The following is a 20,667-nucleotide window of genomic DNA, read 5'->3' as shown; positions in this document are numbered from 1 at the left end:
AATTGTTGAGATGAGTGGGAGACTGTTTGAAGGAGTCATGATTATGCAGTTGCACAATATGCCCAAAGACACATTGTCCCATGTTTAACTTCCTGCGTAAATTAAAGTTGACAACGTGCCAATATATTTGTGTACTCACGATAAAAACAGTTGTTTTCATCTCACAGCAGGGTGATATCTGTAGCAAACTACAGTAAGTACAGGATAGCTATATCAATCACACTGCATGTATAAAATCAATCCCAGTCAAATGCTACATTGGGATCTGCCTGCATGGTTGACAGGTAAAATATGCAATCATTTCCATTCTGGCTGAGAGTTATGGTATCACCATTTACAGTCACCTTTTCAGATGAGGTGTAAAACAAAAGCTTTGTCTGCTTTCCCAGCCAAAGCATGATTCAGAGAACATTTGTTTATCCAGTGCCTTGACTATCATTTATCCCTCATCCAGTGCCTTAAATTACATTTATCTGGTCATTGCTTTTTATTTATTCAAAGGATGTGTGCATTTCTGGGTAAGCCAGCATTTATTGCTCTTGAGAAGGGAGTTGTAAGCTGCCTCCTTGAACCACTGGTCCTTGAGTGTAGGTTCACCTGAAGTGCTGTCAGAAAGAAATGGCCAGATTTTGACACTGACTATGAAGCAGTGACATTGATTCAAAGTCAGAATGGGTGTGACTTTGAGAGGAATTTTCAGGTAGTGATATTCCATTGCAGCTGCTGCCCTTATCCTTCGCAGTGGGAGATGTGTGTTTGTAAGGTGTTCATGGAGGAGCCCTGGTGAGTTGAATAGCAGGTCTAGTAGATGATAACTTGTTCCTGCCACTACGTCGTTGGTGAAATAAGTGAATGGAAGGTGGTGGATAGTATGTCAGTCACATGGCTTGCTTTGTCATCAAGTCATACAGCACGGAAACAGACCCTTCAATCCGACCACTGCATGCAGACTTGGTGTTTGAGTGTTGATGAACCTATCCGAGAAAATGGAAGTCATTCCATCAAATTTGGCCTTGGAGATAGTGGACAGGCATTGGAGTCAGGAGGCGAATTACTTGCTGTAGAATTCCTAGTCTCTGACCTACTCTTCTAGTCACTGCATTTATATGGTTGGTCAGTGGTAAACCCTAGGATGTTGATGCTGAGGATTCAGTGCTGGTAATGCCACAGAAAGTCATGGGGCAATGGTTAGTTCCTCTCTTGTTGGAGATGGTTTTTGCTGACACTTGTGCAGCTTGAATGTGATCCATCATGTGTCGGGCCCTAGCTACTGTTCATGTCACTTCATATGGGCATAAGCTGCTTTGCTACCTAAGGCATTGTGTTTGGTGCTGAACATTGTGCAATCATCGGCGAACATCCCCACTTCTCAATGTATGATTTGAAGGGAAAGTCGCCAATGAAGGAACTGAAGATGGTTGGTCCTCGGACACAACTGTGGGAACCTGAGGAACTCATGCAAAGTTGTCCTGAGACTGATTGATGACCACCAACAACTACAGCCATCATGCTAGGTATGACCAGTACAACAAACAGCTTCCCTGATTTCCAATGTTAAATACATTCCCCCTAAACCTTTTCTCCTTGTTGCTTGCAGTATGAAATTAATTTTAAAATTCTGGAAACTCTCAGCTGGTCTAAAAGGATTGATGAATTTATGTTGAAAATGAAGTTAAAACTGAGAAATGTAAGTAATTATTATCTTATTTTACAGAAATGCTGGTCAAGAAAAGCTGTTGTGCTGTTTTGGAAATGGATCTAGAAACTGTATTGGTATTGATCTGAACAACGTGATATTGAAGGTATTTAAATTACATGAAACAGTAGCAAAAGAGACTAATACATGAGTATTAATGCCAATGAATAAAACTTGTCATCACTTGTTGCTAATTTTAGATTAGATTCCCTACAGTGTGGAAACAGGCCCTTCGACCCAACAAGTCCACACCGACACCCAGACCCGTTCCCCCAACTAATGCACCTAACACTACGGGCAATTTAGCATGGCCAATTCACCTAACCTGCACATCTTTGGACTGTGGGAGGAAACCGGAGCACCCGGAAGAAACCCACGCAGACACGGGAGAATGTGCAAACTCCATATAGACAGTCGCCGAGGCTGGAATCGAACCTGGGACCCTGGTGCTGTGAGGCAGCAGTGCTAACCACTGAGCCACCGTGACGCCCCCATTCTTATTTTATAAAACTTTCTTAAAGTTTCGTTCATTTGGTAGCACTTGGGCTGAGTCAGTGGGATATGTGTTCACGTGCTTTCTATAGAATTCCGTCCTTAAGTCCGAGCTGTCATCCCGGTCATGTTGAGTGTCTGTTTCATTGTTCATTCAGTAAACCCTCTGAAGAAATAAGACAAGGACTCTCATTGTTCACACTTGGAATAGAGAGAGTTTTCTGGTATCTAGCTGACATTCCACCCTCCAGTATCCTCAAAAGATTAAAGATTATGGAGGAAGGCAGGAGAATCAGTTGTGATGAAATGGTAGAGCAGATTCAGTGGGCTGAATGGTCTAATTTTGCCCTTATGCCTTTTGGTCTTAAGCAATCCCACACAAAAAGAAAGATAAATGTATTAATCTAAATACTGCCTGTGCACTCCTGTGCAAAACACAGCTATCACACATTTGCTGAACATGTTACAATACTCTAAAAGTAATTTGGGAGATTTGAGTGATTAGGAATGCCAGTAATTGGTTTGCTCTGAAGTTTGCCAAAAATAGTCATTCTACTTACTGTTTTAGCTAAGTGCAAACCAAAATTATTTATTTAAATACATAAGATAACAAGACTTTTCCTCCCAATGATTTGACTGAAAGTTGATAGCATTAAAATGGTGACTTTTTAAATCCATGATTCAGTATTCTTTGACAAAGCTTTGTGATGTAAAACATTATTAGCAAATCTCAACAAAGTCCCTGCCACTTGAAGGTTATGTTTGAAAGGATCATTTGCTTGTAAGTGATAAGTTTTATTCATTGGCATTAATACCTCTTTCAAAATTATTGGTTATAGACTGCTGAGTGCTCCATTTATTTCAGATAGAAATATTCGAGTTTACTCATTTTAAGGCTCGCTATCCTAAAAAGGTCTATTTGTGACAGACTTCACTTCCATTTATTCTACAGTTTGGACTGCGGAATCAATTGCTACAAACACTATCTCCAGATTTCCTCATTGTTATTCAACCTTTGTCAGGTTTTGCTGAGCTTTTCCAACCAGCAAAAATACTCGTGATTTGAGAAAACTGCCTCTTAAACTGATATTTTAACACTCTGTCTGTCTTTAAAGTGTGTTTTAACAAAGAGTGTATTTTAACAAAGAAACTTTTAATCCGAAGCCATTAAAGTTATTGCCAGTAAAATTTTAAACTAACGATGAACAAAACTACATTTGAAATTTTCGTGGGAAAAATTAAAGTACAAGTACAAATGACTAAAATGTAGAATTCTGTTTAGCAGCCACTCAAGGCCAACTGGTTGATTAAAAAGATCTTTTGATTATACTTTACAGCTGCCACTGTGTATAGTAGACAAAATATGTCTGCACAAACATACTGACAATAAGAAGTGAGAGCACTGTTTAAGAAACAGATTGCCCATGGTCCTGTTCAGAGTGATGCTTATGACTCCTTGTTTGGCCAAGATGACTTTCTTTACAAGCAATGCAACATAGAATCATAGAATCCCTAACGTGTGGAAACAGGCCATTCGGCCCACTGAACTTACGTTGACCTCCAAAGGGCATCCCACCCAACTACTTTATCTCTGTAACCCTGCATTTCCCATGGCTAATCCAGTTAACCTACACACTCCTTGACCCTTTGGGTAATTTAGCATGGCTGGTGCACTCAAACTGGAGCACCCAGAGAAAATCCATGCAAACACAGGAAAAATTTGCAAACTCCACACAATCACCCAAAGGTGGAATTGAATCCAGGTCCATGGTGCAGTGAGGAAACAGTGCTAACTACTGAGCCACCCATTCTTTCACTGTCAAATTAGTCAGATCTTTTAAATAACACAACAGGCATTAGGGTTTGAATGCATTACTCCTGTTCCTATATATCCCTAGTCTGTGGTGTCCTTGCCTGTTCTTTTATCTTTGTTCAATAGTCTGTTGGGTTTTAGTCCTTAATATCTAAAGATGCTTCTTTGCTGATGCTCTCCTTTTCTACACCTTACCCACAAGGGAGGTGAGTTATTTAGTGCAGAATTCCTAGTCTTTGACCTGTAGCTACAATATTTGTATGGCTGGTCCAGTTAGTTTTTAGCTATTAGTAATTCACAGGGCAATGATAATGCCAGTGAATATATTGGAGATGCCCATTGCCAAGTGCTTGTGGCATAAGTGTTACTTGGCACTTATCAACCCAAACCTGGATATTGTCCAGGATATGTTACACAAGGACACTGACCGCTTCAGTATCTGAGGTACCTTGAATGGTACTGAATATTGTGCAGTCATGACAAACATCCCCACTTTTGACATTATAAGACCATAAGGTATAGGAGCATAGAGGGAAGCTCATTGATTGTAGTAGTTAAATATGGTTGGCGCTATGATGCTATTAGGAACCATTCCTACGTTGATGTCCTGGTGCTAAGATGTATTACCACCAACAACCATAACCATCTACCTTTGTCCGAGGTATGACTTTATCCAGTGGAGAGTTTTCCTCCTGATTCCCATTGACTCCAGTTTTACTTGAACTCCTTGATGGCATATTTTATCAAATGTGGCATTGATTTAAAGGGCAATCAATCTTGCCTTACCTCAGGAATTCAGTGTAGTGTTTGGTGTTGAGAGTGTGGTGCTGGAAAAGCACAGCAGGTCAGGCAGCATCCGAGGAGCAGGAGAATCGACATTTCGGGCATAAGCCTTTCATCAGGATTCCTGATGAAGGGCTTATGTCCGAAACTTCGATTCTCCTGCTCTTCTGATGCTGCCTGACCTGTGCTTTTCCAGTACCACACTCTTCAGTCTGATCTCCAGCATCTACAGTCCTCACTTTCTCCCAGTGTTATGTTTGGGCCAAGGCTGCAATGAGATCAGATATGGAATGGTCTTGCTGAAGCCAAAACTGAGTTTCAGCAAACAAGTTATTCCTTTGCAAGTGCCACTTGATAACCCTGTCGATGTGCCAATCCATCACTTTGCTGATGATTGAGAATATATTAATAGGGTGGTATGTAGCCCATTTGACTTGTCCTGCCTCTTTTGCGCAGGACATAGTCAACTTTTCCCAATATTGGGGAGATGCCAATGCTGTAGCTGTACTGGCTAGAGGAAGGTTTGCTATGGAGTTCTCCAGGTGTCGATATTAGGACCTTGCTTTTTATAAAATGGTTTAGATCTTGATGTACAGGGACCAATTTCAAAGTGTGCAGATGAGACAAAACTAGGAAGAATTGTGAACTGTGAGGAGGATAGTGTAGAACTGCAAAAAGACTTTGACAAGTTGGCAGATTGGCTGATAGGTAGCAGACGAAGTTCAGTGCACTGAAGTGTCGTGATACACCTTTGTACAAAGAGCATGTAAAATAAGGGGTATTATTTGAAATATTGTGTATGTATACATAATTCATTCCACATTGTAGACTGGCTAGTGAAAGCATACAGTAATCTAGACTTCATAAAGAGAGGCATTAGAGTCAAGTGCAGGGAAAGAATGATGAACTTAATTAACACTGGTGGGATCTGAGTACTGTGTAGTTTCTGGATGCCACACTATGGGAAAGATATGAATGCATTGGAGAGAATGCAGAGAGGTTTATGAAAATGGTTCCATGGATGAAAAGCTTAAATTATGAGGAAAGATTGGAAAAGCCAAAAATGTTTTCCATGTAGAGGATAATGTTTCAAATCGTGAGGGATATGGCTAGAGCGATAGGAAGAAAATGTTCCCACTCTTAAATGGATCAAGAACCAGAGCCATAGTTTTAAAGTGTTTTGCAAAAACAAAACAAATGCAAGGTGAGGAAAAGCTTCTTCATGTTGTGAGTAATTAAGGTGTGGAATGCAATGCTTACAACTGTAGTTGAGACTGGTTCAATTGAGGCATTCAGGAGGGCATTGGATGATTATTTAAATAGAAACAGCATACATGGGTATAGGGAAAAGGCAGAAGACTGGCATTCTGTTAAAATGTTCAGACAGTTGGTGTAGACATGATGGACCAAATGGCCTTCTGCACCATAATGCGATGATTCAGTGCCTTTAGCCATTTCTTGATGCCTTGTAGAGTGAATCAAATTGGTTGAAGACTGGCATCTGTGATAATGAGGATTTTGTGAGGAGGGTGAGATGAATTATCTACTTGGTGCTTCTGGCTGAAGATGGGCTAAATACTTTAATCTGTCTTTTGCACTGCTGTGCTGGCTAACTCTATGATTGAGGGTAGCAATATTCCACATTCCAACTGAGAGATCTTTTAGCCCTGTATCTAGTCGTCATCTGCTTCTGTGCACATTCCACTCTTACATAGTATTTTTCTGGTATCAATAAATTTCTATACTACTGGGATCTGTTCTTCAAAGGATCATGTCAGTAAGATGAACAGACTGATTGTGTTCTGACTAAGTATATGTAAGGATTTGGGAATTCATACTGGTCATCACTGTTCCCTCAAAGCTGCCTGGCTGCTCGGAGTTCCATGCATGCAGGTACGCTGACTTCCAGTTCTGGGAATTGTCATGCACGAACCTTGGAGTTCGCTGCAAAAAAATAATTAGAGGGAAAGTATCTGGTCCTGTAGGACAAGATAGAAATCATGATGCAGAGATTCAGTTCAACCTTTCAGGTATTTGGCATTTATTCCCCACATGAGCAGATGGCCCAAACTAATGGCAGTGTTTAATGAAGGTAATGGGGGTCCAACCAGAGCCCTGTTTCACCTCCTTTCTGGGTACACTTTCTGAATAGAGTGCCATTTCTCTTTCCTTACATTCTTACCTTTCCTTTCTTTAAAACACTTAAAAGAATTTTTAAAAAGGCAAGTTTTATGGGATGTAAGCATAACTGATGCTTAGTGTGTGTTAAATCTCAGGATTCATTGTGAAATATGGAGCTGACTTAACTGGCAATGGATCACAGAATTGGATGGCCGATGTTTACGTAGTAGATTCTATACACTAGCACAAGGACTGTACCAACAAACCTTCATCTGATAAGAAATGAAAACTGGTGACATCTGTATGTTTGAAATAAGAACTCCAACCGGTTTAATCTTTCCTGATAGAGGCATCCAGTTTAGTCTGCTAACATTCTCGTAAATCTTTTGTCAAAGTTTTAATATTGTTTTTATGGTATGGATAGCAATGTGGTACTTTAAGGATGGTGTAACTATGGTTCTGTATATAAATGCAGAATTATCACTCTGCATTTGTATTGTCTTCCTCAAGAAAAAGAACACCACAACTTTGTTTGCACTTTTTATGGCCTTGCTAACTACTTTTGCTACTCCTAGTGATTTATGTATCTGTATTTCCAGATTTTCTTTGCTTCTCAAACTCATGTAGTGTCTTCCTTATTTCTTTTGCCAAGTTAATAATTTTCAGTAACCAAATTAGCACGAATATAATGGCCCATAAATGTCACTCTACCCTTTATACATAGCAGCCAAAAGCACCATATCTCAATTATCAGTCCTGTGGAAAGGCAAGATGTACTGGCAATTTGACAAAGTTTTTATTTTGCAAATTTCTCCTTAGTTTCTCAGAGTAATTGAGGAAGCTGTGGTGGACCTTGGTCATCTATGATACATCACTGTAATATTCTGCGTTCTTTCACTTTTGAAGGAAGCAACATCCAAACATTTTGTGAAAGCCCTCAATACTTAACTAGTTGCACAGTTAATATTATAGGTTTACTTGTTCTAGTATTGAGCAAGTAACCCATCTTTGTAAGTCTTGGTCTCAGTTGCAAAGAAAAATATCCATTCTCCTTACTATACTGTCATCTGTCACTTCTACATGCAGTTTTACTTCCTGTCCCATCCCATAGCTTAAATAGGGTCTACACTTTCGGCTCAATGGTCAAATGCATCTACACAAGAACAAGTTGGTCGAAGATGAGGACTGAGGCTTCTCCACTACATGCTAGATCCCATATCTGTTTAACTTGCAGTTACACTCACCTGTCCTTCGGGATTGACCAACTCTAAAATACTATTGAACCAAAATTGGATGTTTTGCCTCTGAAAACAAGTGTCCTGGTAACTCTAGTCTTCTCTATCTCGAACGATCTATACTTCTGACTCCAGAATAACATTTTTGCACTACAGACTCTTAACAGATATGATTGCACTGAAAGTCCCACAGGTACTTTTTATGCTGTGTCTGTCTAAATTTTTTACTTATTTTATAGTCAAATGTATTCAATTGGCCTCCAAATCATCATTATTTTAATACATCTATCTAGTTCATTTAGATAGTAAGTTGCTGTTTCTCAACTCGTGAATGTTTCACCTCTTCAAGTTACTCTTCTAAACTCCCAAGGGATACAAGCCCAGTCTATCCAACTATTCCACGTGAGACAAACAACTCATTCTATGTATTAGTCTAGTAAACTTTCCCTGAACTTCCTCCAATGCACTTGTATCCTTTCTTAAACGATGAAACCAAACTATACACAGTGCTCAGATGTGGTCTTGTCGGTGCCCTGTATAACTGAAACGTAACTGAATGCAAAATTAGGAAGGTCCTCCTCACATTAAATGAAAGCTTTCCTAATTAGTACTGTACCCTCATGCCAACCTTTCCTAATCTATGCATAGGAATATACCAGCTCTCTCTACACCACAAAGCTTTTGCAGTCCTCAACTTCTAGGTAATGCTTCTTTCTTATTTTTCCTGCTAAAATGGACAAGTTCATATTTTCTCCACATTGTACACTATTTGTCAGATCTTTTCCCACTCATTTACCTCCCACTCATTTACCCATCTATAATCTTTGTTTCCTTCACATGTCCTCTTAATGACTGACTTTCAAAGTCATCAGCAAATTTGGCAGCGTGTTTTGAGCCCTTCATCCAAATAATTTATGTAAATTGTAGAAGTTGAGACTCAAGCATTGATCTCTGAGGCATGCTACTTGTTGCAAAATGGCTCTTTTATGCTTTGTGTTAACAAGTCAATGTTCTAATTAAGTCGCCCTAACAGCAAAAATGCAGAAATAGTGCAATTCTTATTCACTTGTCAGGTTGAATATCCCATTTCTCACTTCCCACAATAAATGTTCTGAAATAATTTGGATATTCTGTAGTTCTTACCATCATTATAATTATGGCATTGTAATAAATATCTTGAGATGTTGCTAACATCAGGACAGATATTTATAAGCTTTGTTTTTGCTAAAGGAAAAGTGGACTCATTTAAGCCTTCACTAAAGTTTAGAAACATACAAATAAGAATAGGCCAGTCAACCTTTTGACCTTTTGCTTCATTATTTAGATCAGCGCAAATATGTCCTTCACCTTGGTTTATCGCCTTTGTTCTAAATCTTTTGTTATCTTAAAAAAAAATTCAATCTTAAATTTCAATAAACCCAGCATCCACAGTCTCTTCATAGAACTGTACATTGTGCAGAGATTTTCTGATTTCCATCTCCTTTTTGGGAAATAAGCTTTCTAATTTCTGATTAAATAGCTGAGTTCTAATTTTAAGATTATATTCCTTTTTGTTCTGAATTCTCCACCAAAGAAAATAATTTTTCTGAATGTAAACTGTAAAATCCCTCAATCGTTTGACTTGGGGTGAATTTGGCAAAATCAGGAGTGATTTGTGATGCAAAATAAGAGAAAATTCAGGTGATTTTTTCCCCTCATAGTTCAGGAGGTTTTTATGCATTCTATAAATATATGGAGCTATGGTATGAGCAGAATAAATAACTACTTAAAAAGTAGATAAATGTTTGATTAACCAAATGTAAAAGAGCACATGGAAAGAACAAGGGAATAGAACTAAGGGGATTGTTCTCCATTTCCTATGCAAAAGAAATTATTTGTGTGTGTGTGTGTGTGTATATATATGGCATGCAAATTTGTACACCTCCCACACCATTGTTTATAGTCAATAGGATGACTGAGAAAAATTTTCCTATTGTAACAAAAGGAAATGGACATCAAAGTTCCAATTAGCAATTTTACAGGAACAATAATTGCGTGATAGTACAGAAGTTGAGTATTGTTGAAAATAGAGACATGTTGTCAAACTTTACATCTTAGACTTATCAGGGCACAGACACAATACTGCATTTCAAAAGGAATAATAATTTGTAATACATGAGCAAAAGGTTAACAGTTGACTCTGAGGCATTGTCATGGAGAATGCACCAAGGAACTCGGGTCCTCCGTGTTTTTGGTAAAATGACAAAAGGTGTAATGCTTGCATATGTTCCTTTTTTTTAACAGCTGAGGAGCGGCCTTTACATATGTATATTAGTGGCTTCTGGCAAGCCAGCCTGATGATCTTAAATTGTAGCTGAAACAAGAATAGTATTGACAGGATGCTGCCAACAAGCCAAAAAGATGTTCAGCAAATCTTTCAATTGAGTAATACAATAGATGAATTTCAGTACCAGTGCAATACCAGGTACATAGATCATGTCTCCAGTTGACTAGCAGATCATGTCAAATAACACTTTTGCTGAGTACTAATCATACTCAACTTATCCATGCTTTCAATGTTTGGAATGTAATGTTTCCATTGGATGTGATTTTGCAATCAAACAAAACCCTCTAAATAATCCTGAGTGTGCTAAGCATTACATTAACAACTAATTTAATATTAGTTGGGCTTGCAATGTGGCTTCTTTATGCTTACTAAAAGCTGTGTTTTATTAACCTTTGGGGCCTGTTTTCTGTGGGTTAGTGAACATGTACGTCTTATCTTCCGACTGGGAACCCTCCAACCACAGGGGATGAACTTGGACTTCACCAGTTTCTTCATCCCCCCTCCCCCCACCTTGTCTCAGCCGAATCCCTCCAGCCTGGCACCGCCTTCCTGACCTGCAGTCTTCTTCTTGACCTCTCCGCCTCCATCCTACTCCGACCTATCACCCTCACCTTGACATCTTTCCACCTATCACATTTCCAACGCCCCTCCTCCAAGTCCCTCCTCCCTACCTTTTATCTTCTCCTGCTGAACACTCTCTGCTCATTCCTGAAGAAGGGCCTGTGCCCAAAACGTCGAATCTCCTGTTCATTGGATGCTGCCTGACCTGCTGCGCTGTTCCAGCAATAAAGTTTCAACCTTTTTTTAATTAAACAAATTACGTGGGAACAGTTGTTCCCTGGTACATTTTTCATAGCAGCACCTTCATCAGAGTTGACTTACCAACCCATCCTCATAGTTTGTCACTACCTTTGAAGTTTGTCAATCTTGTATCTGTTGTGAAAAATGTAAGACAGAAAGCATCAATCGCAAGCCTTTACTTCTCAGCACCATAGCAATCTAAAACGAAATGTACAAAATATATGGAACAGGTATTTACAGCAATTCAGACAGTTCTTTTTAATATAAAACCTTAAAGTTAGTGCTATCTGTTGAAGACAGAACCTAATAGATTGATAAATACTTGTAAAATTCAAATGTTGTGTCATTGGGGAAAAAAGATATTATGCCTAATTTCTATTGATGTTTTGAAATATGAACTCTAAAGGTGACTATACACGATGTGCAAAACATTCAGATCAGATGTGAAACAATGTAGATTAATGCATGAAAGCATAGACAAATGTAAATGTGTCAGGTGCAAGAGTGAAAGTGATCTGGGAATAATCATTGCAAACGATCCAATGTGCAGGAGTTAAGTGGGACTAATTTTGATGAGAAATCAGCATTCACTTTCTACTCAACAATGATGAACAAGCGAGCACAATTTTAAGATATGAACCTCATTTTCCTAGGGCTGGCAAGCTATGGACGTTAAAAGGAATGAATAGCATCATTTAAAAGAAAACAAAATAAATCAATTTTTTTCAAATGCACTTTATTAAAACTAGGTTTTCAAATTGTATAGTGAACAGCTGAAGTTTTTTTATTCTACATTCAGAAATTAAATAAAACTATACGATAGGGACATTTGGCAAGGATCAGGCATGTGGAACTAGTTTAGTCTGGGAACATGTTCGGCAGGGTCTGTTTCTGTGCTGTATGACTCTAAGACCTGCCACTATTGGCTAACCCAGATAGTTAAGTGCAAAGTGGTGAGGTGATTGTGGAAGGTAGCAGGGTTGTGATGGTGGTGATCTTGATGCTGCTGCTGTAGCCCACATTACTTTTGTAAGACTGGAAGGTCAGTCCTCCTCTTTCCCCCTCACAAGGCAAATTTCAAGGCATAACCACTGATTGGACTTAATTTGTTTCATTACTCATGGAACAAGATGAAGTGAGTGTTTAACACCATAACCAGTTATGACCTAAACTGGCGTTCAGGCCCCAAGGTCCCAGATTTATATATTATTGAAAGATCATCTACTCCTTCCCGTTAGTCACTACCTTGTCATTGTTAACAGAGCAATAAACTCATTAGTCCTATTCTGAGGTCATTAATTAGGCAAATAGAAATGGAAGTTGACCCCACAAAGAAATGGACACACAGTATTGGAAAAGGAAGGAAGGAAGCAGCAACTTGATTGGGAGCATATTGAGCAAAACTGACAAGAGAAGATTCCACAGTCGTAATAGAGCAGGCCTTCTTTTCTGATCATTTAAATTTAATGAAAGGAACATTTTCTGTGGTTCTCTGGCAGGCCCACAATCATCCCTATGCGAATCTTCGTCCTGTGGTATCCCAACCCATAATCCACTGTTGGTAATTTTTGAATACTGCCACATGAGGTCTGCACATATGTAAATAAAAATATCATAAATGTAAGTTCATTTGGCTAATGGACTTGAACTGCAATTGAATTAATTAAAAAGGCAACATGCCAACTGCAGAAATGTATCAGAATTAATCTGCCTGATTTAATACATATTAATTTGATTGTATTTCTTCCATCTCAAATTTGAAGCAGTGACTTGAAGCTGGTGCCACATGCTGGAAATAGAATTCCACCTACATTTCTGTCCTGTGATGATCACATTTTTGAGTTTATTGCTAGTTAACTCTAACCTTGATTACTGACTTTTTTTGCTGAATATTAATCGCTATTACACTTACAATATTAGAAACACAACAATTTGTATCCAGCACGGTTCCATAAACAACAAATACCAGATCACTTGTTTTCATGATGTCAAATGAATGAAAAATACTGGCTAAGACGTATTAAAATCATAAAATCACTAGTATGGGGACAGGCTTTTGGCCCAACAAGTCCACACCAACTCTTCGAAGAGTATCCCATTCCCCTACTCTATTACTTCACACTTCGTCCTGACTAATGCGCCTAACCTATGCATCCCTGAATACTATGGGCAATTTAGCATGGCCAATTCACCTAACCTTTACATCCTTACACTATGGGAGGAAACCAGAGCACCTGGAGAAAACCCACACAGACACGGAAAATGTGCAAACCCCACTCAGACAGTTGGCCGAGGCTGGCATCGAATCCAGATCGCTGGTGCTGTGAGGCATCAATGCTAACCACTGAGTCACTGTGCGACCCCAATATTAGCTTACCATCAGCATTGTTTTCCCTCTGTTAATGTCCTCTTTCCCTTTTAGTCCCAGTCTGCAGTAGTACATTATTTTAATTTGAACTCTTTCTCCATAAATCAAAACAACATTTCTACAAGCAAACTTGCATCTTGTCCACTGAAATTTGCACATTTTGTGTGTCATGTATAGAGAAGTAACGTGCACCCATACACCATAGCCTCTGTACACCATGAACTACACTGTCGTGCTCACATTCAAAAGACAGGAAGTATCGGTTGTCAGAAAATGTTAAGGCTAAACCTAACAGGTGTATCTATTTATAGTTCCAATAACTACACAGATGTAGAAGAAACAGGTGATAAGTAACTGGTAGTGCAATAGTTAGCTTCTCTGATTAAACTAGTCCTAAAGAATTAAAAGTTGAAGGTTCTTGTATCCTGTTCTAGACATTCCAGTTCCAACTCTGCCCTTATGGTAAGTGATGATTCCCATTCCCCCTCCATCCCACTGCGCTCCCAATTCCATCTTCACCGTTTCGTGAAATCAGGTTGATATAAGACCAGAGGTCATTAAAACATTGGAATTACACCGGGATAATTAAAAGCATCTCTCTCAATAATTTAATTTTTATTTTAACACCGTACTGTAGCAAGTCATATTCAAGTCCAGATCTCCAGATCACCCATGTTTACTAGATAAGCTGCTGGTCAGTCTTTATAACAGTGCATCATAGGAAGAGTTTGTGTTTTTCAGGTAGTTTGGTGTGAATATGATTCCTTTGATAATTGTGAAGCAAGCAGAATCTTAACATCTATGGAAAACAATGGTGATAATGAATTAACTGTATAATCATGTGACAATAAAGTGGGTTTGCAGTGTTTAATCCCAATTAAAATATTCTAGATCCATTAATCACTAAAATGGAATTCTATTGAAATATGGTGCTCTGGATTACAGTGGAATTTGTGTGTTTGAGTAGTCCATATTTAGACATTCATTAGTGCTTTGGGGTCACATTCCAGAAGACACTTGTCATCTTGACTAATTGTAAAATAAAAATAAGACTGAGCATTTGCTAGATATTGTGACTCAGTGAGAGTCTTGAGGTCCCAGCACCAGGGTGGGATTATATACATTGGCAGGAAGAATAGAAGAATAATTTTTTTAAATGGAAAGAAACTATCAAATATTAGTGTTCAGAGTGATTTGGATATCCTTGCGAATGAATTACAGAAAGTTAACATTCATGAACGGTAAACAATTAGGAAGGTAAATGATTCGTTGGCCTTTCTCACAAAGGGATTTGAGCACAAGAACAAGGAAGGCTTATTGCACCTGTTGTAGCTGTTTAATGAGACAACTCACCACCGTCGTTTCTAGAACAGTTAGCGGCAGACAACAAATATTTCCAGCGATATTGTCAACATTTCATGAGCGAATTAAAAATAATTTTATTGGGCTCTGAGGAGATATTAGAATAGTAGAATAGGCTCGATACCTTCTAGAGTTAAATTGAACAAGAGGTGATTTCATCTGAAACATAAGATTTGAGAGAGTTTGACATGTTTTATGAGGAAAGGCTGTGCCTCCTGTTTAGACCCAAAGGTATTCTCAGGATACTTAAGACTGAGACGAGTGGAAATTGAGAAGGTTATAAATCTTTGGATTTACTACCCTAATGGGCTGTGAATGTTCATTCATTGAATATATTCAAGGGTGACATTGATAGATACTTGGAATCTGGGGGATATGAGATTAGATGAAAAGGCGGTCAAAAAATCATCTTAATCTTTGAATGGTGGAGGGGCTGTCTGACCAATAGTTACTATTTCTCATGTTAAGACTTGACAAGCCAGAGAAGAAGAACAGACCAAAGTGAAATTCAACAACACTACCACCTAGAGAAGGAGGAAAGGGAATAAAGGATTATTACTCCACAATGACAGTCAGTTGTCTAAGGCTGCAACATGACTCAAAATATTTGAAGGGAACAAATTGAACGATGTAGAGATAAAAAAGGAATGTATGGTGTCTTTCACAACTTCAAGAAGTTTGGCAGCGAATTGATTATTTGTAGTCGCTTGCACTGTAAGAATTGCAGCATTCAGTTCGTGCATAAAATCCAACATATGGCAGCCAGAAAAATGACCAGATAATTTGATTTAGTGATAAAGTTTGCGAGATAAATGTGAGCTCAGACATCAGGAAAACTTTGCACTACTTTGAATTTTTATTTCTGTTTTAGTATTTCATGAAAGGAAAGCACCTCCAGCAGTCCAGCACTCATCCAGTACTGTGCTGAAGTGTGAAACTGGATTATATGTTCAAGACACTGCAGTGGGGTTTGAACTCCCAGTGAGTCAGACTGCAGTATTACTGCACCACTGAGCCAAGGACACTCTAAAGTAATGTAGTATTATGGAAATGTCAAGTCATACTTAAAATACTACAGGTGCCAGGAAAAGGGTTTATAACAAATCTAACAATGAAATGTAAGCATGTTTGAAATGCAAAACCCAAATTTACATATGGATTTTAAGTGGTGACCTGACAAGTGTACTGAAATTAGTATTATATACGTTGGTCACAAGGTATATGATCAATTGGCTAAACTGCTGGTTTGTGATTGATGTCAACAGTGTGGATTCAATTCCCACACTGACTGACATAACCATGAAAGTCTCAACTTCTCCCCTCAACCTAGACATGTTGACCCTCAGGTTAAACCACATTAGTTGTCTCCCTCTAATGAGTGAGAGCAGCTCTATGGTCCTTTGGGATGAAACAACTTCACCTTTTATACATGTGAAGCTGTCACAACATCAAATCTAATTGTACAAAACAAAATTGCCAAAAAACTTCGCACATTCCTCTATCATTTGACCATTCGATAACACAGTAGGGCTAATGCTATGGTTCAAGTGAAGAACTGCTGCGATATTAGATATAATTGCAAAAAAAAGCTACATTTGTGCAATAACATTTCATTCGTTTATTTAGATACATCAGTGATGTTCTGGGTGTATATCACTTGAGTTGCTGTGATTACTATGGGCTCGGGTGATGAATATTGAACACCAGCAGCCATTTAAGGATCTTGCCTGCTGCAGTGAAACAGCAGAAATTTTAAAGCCTTTTTCATATTTACCACGGTTGGTTGAAGGTATGCTTTAAATATGCTTTACAAAGAGAGACTTGTCCAGGATGGCAATCAGCCCTGTTGCATTTTGAGAGAAGTCCAGACTTCAAGTACTCATAATCTAATGAACTTTAGCTGTTACTCTTCCTATCCACAGAGTATACTTAACATGTCCAGCATAGAGTAAGTATTTGACACTTTGGGATTCTGTTGCCGTATTATCTGAACTCTGTGTCAGTCCCTAAGGCTAAAGCCCTGAACAACCCCATTATTTTCTTGGGCTTCATTTTATAATTTGTTGTTGAACCAGTGTAACAAAATGTATTCACTAAGAACAAAAACAAGCAAATCAATACCTTGAATCTGTTCCACAATTCAGTTAGATCATGGCTGGTCTGTATCTCAAGCTCATCAACTTACATTTATTCCATATCGTAATTGATTTTTATTTGGGGATATTGATTTCATTTTTCAGATTCAAATGATTAATAATCAATAGGATTTTAAGTTATTACATTTGTAAGCAGTGTTTCTTTAAAGTATGACTTGGCAAATTTATCCTTTTTTGTATTTTCTGCACTGTCTCTCCAGGATCACTTAAATTCGTCCCTCTATATGTCATTTTGTTGTTTCTTATTTCTTAATTTTTCACAGCTCAGGTTTTAAAATGTCTGATCTTTTCTGTTCAAGGCAACAGCTGGGTATTTGCTCAATCATTACTGCTGGGAATTGGACCCTCCCAATCAAAACCTGGAATACAAATGGCTTCCTGTCTCCCGACCTGCTGAAGACCCTAAAATTAAGTTCACGTCATGTTCCAGCAAAACTTAGTTCTCTCCATCAACTGCTGTTGAAATCACTGATAGTTCAACACGTCATCTGTCAAAGAACAGTGTGATCAGTGAGTCACCATACAACAGTGCAACCTGATAACATCACTGTGAGGACCGGATGCAATTGTGTCATAATTCGGTGTGTGAATTTTTTGGTGTTGAGTGTGCAGTAGTTATCAAATGTCGTGTTTTTGCTTTTGAAGGACGGAGCAAGAAAATATGACTATAATGTCCTCGTTTTACTGTAGAGAATATCTTTATTAAAATAGTTTTTGATTTGAGTCAGTCGTGAATCTTTTAAAACTAAATGTGGCAAAGACATTGAAGGTACAATTTCCCAGTTTTGATCTCTGCCATGGACCATGACTTAGTGTGAATATGGATATGTGTTGCACCTAATTTTCCAACCAACAATTGCTGATAGACACTGCCAGTAGCAAAACTTTAAAATGATCCTTTTAATGTGAGCCAGATACATCAGACCAAGTACATTATGTAACACTGCTTAAGGATGTAAATCCATGGTAACCACTGTAATAGGAGATCTTTCATTCCTTTCTGTTACTACCATTCCAATCCCAACCTCTCACTGAACTGTAAATATTACAATGTTGACTCCTACCTCTTATTGTTGACAATACCATAAGATGTAGGAGCAGAAATTAGCGCATTCAGTCCGAGTGTACTCTGCCAATCAATTATGACTGATAAGATTCTAAACCCCATTTTCTCCCTCTTCTCCCTGTAACCCTTGATCCCCCTTTACAATCAAGAACTTCTCTATCTCAGTCTTAAATGTACTCAAAGACCTGGCCCTCTCAGCCTTCTCTGACAGTGAATTCCATAGATTCGCCACTCTCTGGCTGAAGAACTTTCTCCTTATCTCCATTCTAAAAGGTCTGCCCTTTACTCTAAGGCTGTATCCTCGGTTCCTAGTCTCTCGTACCAATGGAAACATCTTCCCAACATCCATTCAGTCCAGGTCATTGTGTTCTGTGTTTCGATTAGATTCGTCTCCCCAATCCTTCTAAATCCCATCAATTATACACCCTCAGACATTCCTCGTATATTAAGTTGTTCATTGCTGGGATCATTTTTGTGAATCTCCTCTGAACATACTCTGGGATCAGTATATCCTTCCTGAGATATAGGGCCCAATACTGCACACAGTACTCCAAATGTGGCCTAATTGGGCGATGTCACGTTTCAGGGGTCTGTCAAAGGAATAGACGGCTAAAACAGTAGCTGCTGTAATTGTGGCCCATCTTCCTTCAATTTCTACGCAAGTCTTTGAACATCACCTGTAATCAAAAAAAAAATCTTAACCTTTAGACAAATCATCAATTAATAGATCATTATTACTTAACAAATACCACGTGTAATGCTAATTCCAATCTACAGAACAGTGGTGTATCGGTTGTACTGCTAGAGTGCCATATCCAGACAACACAGGCCAGGTTTTCAAGTCGTCTTGGAGGCAAGAATGGCAAAGACTCCTTTGTTGCAAATTCAAATTTCTTGGCCTTTTTGAACCAGTGTCATTTTTCTTTGGTTGTTCTGTGGGGTGGACAGTTTGAGTTCATTCTCCATATCTGTTTCTTATGAGATCCCTTTTTACAGAGCCCAGAGAAAATCAGTATTTCTTGTACCACAACTTTTGCCAACATGTCTGGTGAATATTGGAATACCTCTTAAAAACTTAATCGTTTAGGAGCTCAGGAATCATGTGGGAGCCTGTTGAGGCAGAAGCAATCTGATGGGTGCCACTAAATTCCATGGTGATACCACAAAAAAAGCCTTTTCTGTCTTTAACACTCATTTTAAAAATTGATAGCCTTGCTGGACACACAGGCTGAGGCTCATCAAATGATTATCAATCAGAAGCTTCAGGAAATACACCATATGGATGTTGAGCTAGAACTAACAAAATGGACTTCAAGATGAGATATGAAAGATTTAAAAGGGACCTTAGGGGCAACCTTTCCACACACAGTTTGGTTCAAATGGGGGACTGTTCGACCAGAGGAAGTGGTAGATGTGGATATAGTTACAACATATAAAAGGCATTTGGATGGATATATGAATGGGAAAGGTCTAGAAACCAAATGCAGGGAAATAGGACTAGTTTACTTTGGGAAACTTGGTTAGCATAGACGGGCTAGACCAAATGTCTGATCCTTCCTGTATGACTCTGAGCTGTCTGCTTCCAGCCAGCTGTGAACAAAGGAAAACATGATGTTAAAATGGGTGCTAATGTTTATACAATTACCTTTTCATCTTGCAATGGATATTTTGATGGGGGAGATGTAAATATGCAATTAGCTTACTGATGTCGTTATTAGCTCATTGAAATGGGCACTAAGCACCAAAAATGCCTGTCTTTGCCACATATCTCAGGTTGTTGAACTATTGAAATACACAAGCACTGAAATTACAACAGTTGTTTCAACATCACGAGAAAAGCAGATTATAGCATATCTCTCTCTTCTCTCTACCTCATAGTCTACTTCAATCAGATACACGATAAAGAAGGAAAAATATCCATCGAGCTACACAATGGTCTCAGGCTTAAAAGGGGAAAAAAAAAAGTTTAAATTTATCCCAGGAAATTATTAAATGGTTTGATGACTTCAAATGTTGTTATTAAAATTGGCGTTATAAATTAGATGTGATTTTACTTCAGTGTTCTTCATCAAACTGTGTCCTACCAACGAAAGGTGACCATTACATTGATCATTGTGTAAGTCAAATGTTGAAGTGCGTTATATAATTTTGTCCATTGGGAAAAAGTGCTGTTGTGAAGTTAAGCTGAAGAAAACATTGTTTTTGATTTCCAGTATAATAATCTGAAGTTATTTAAATATCTAGAATTATTTTTTAATTAGAAAAGACTCTGCAATTAGCCCTTAAAAATGTCTGTTCCTTGTCTATTTTGATTACCAAGACATCTGGTATAATTGAGAGAAAAAAAGGGGCCAACTGATCTGTTTTGACAGATTCCTTCATCCATACCCACACTTTTTCATACTAGCTTTTGAGTTAGAAAACCCAACCACTGCATGCCATGGTCTC

General features: G+C 38.4%; 1 protein-coding gene across 6 annotated transcripts in view; it reads left to right on the top strand.

The window, feature by feature from the left end:
• Window positions 1-17,877, top strand: part of LOC122564829 (uncharacterized) — a 122,011-nt gene extending 104,134 nt beyond the window's left edge. For 5 of the 6 annotated variants that reach the window (XM_043720177.2, XM_043720158.2, XM_043720167.2 and 2 more), the window contains 2 exons: window positions 1,715-1,802; window positions 17,453-17,877. In XM_043720177.2, coding sequence (XP_043576112.2) covers window positions 1,715-1,802; window positions 17,453-17,593 — 229 coding nt within the window. In that variant the 3' untranslated portion in view covers window positions 17,594-17,877. The remainder of the gene's footprint in view (window positions 1-1,714; window positions 1,803-17,452) is intronic. The other variant, XM_043720149.2, reaches the window with a different exon arrangement.
• Window positions 17,878-20,667: the final 2,790 nt, after the last annotated feature.

The sequence above is a fragment of the Chiloscyllium plagiosum genome, unplaced genomic scaffold (genome assembly GCF_037043375.1).
Source record: "Chiloscyllium plagiosum isolate Xiang-an unplaced genomic scaffold, Cpla_swu_hap1 HiC_scaffold_2, whole genome shotgun sequence".
Classification (NCBI taxonomy): Eukaryota; Metazoa; Chordata; class Chondrichthyes; order Orectolobiformes; family Hemiscylliidae; genus Chiloscyllium; species Chiloscyllium plagiosum.
This window is presented reverse-complemented; position numbering and strand designations above follow the sequence as displayed.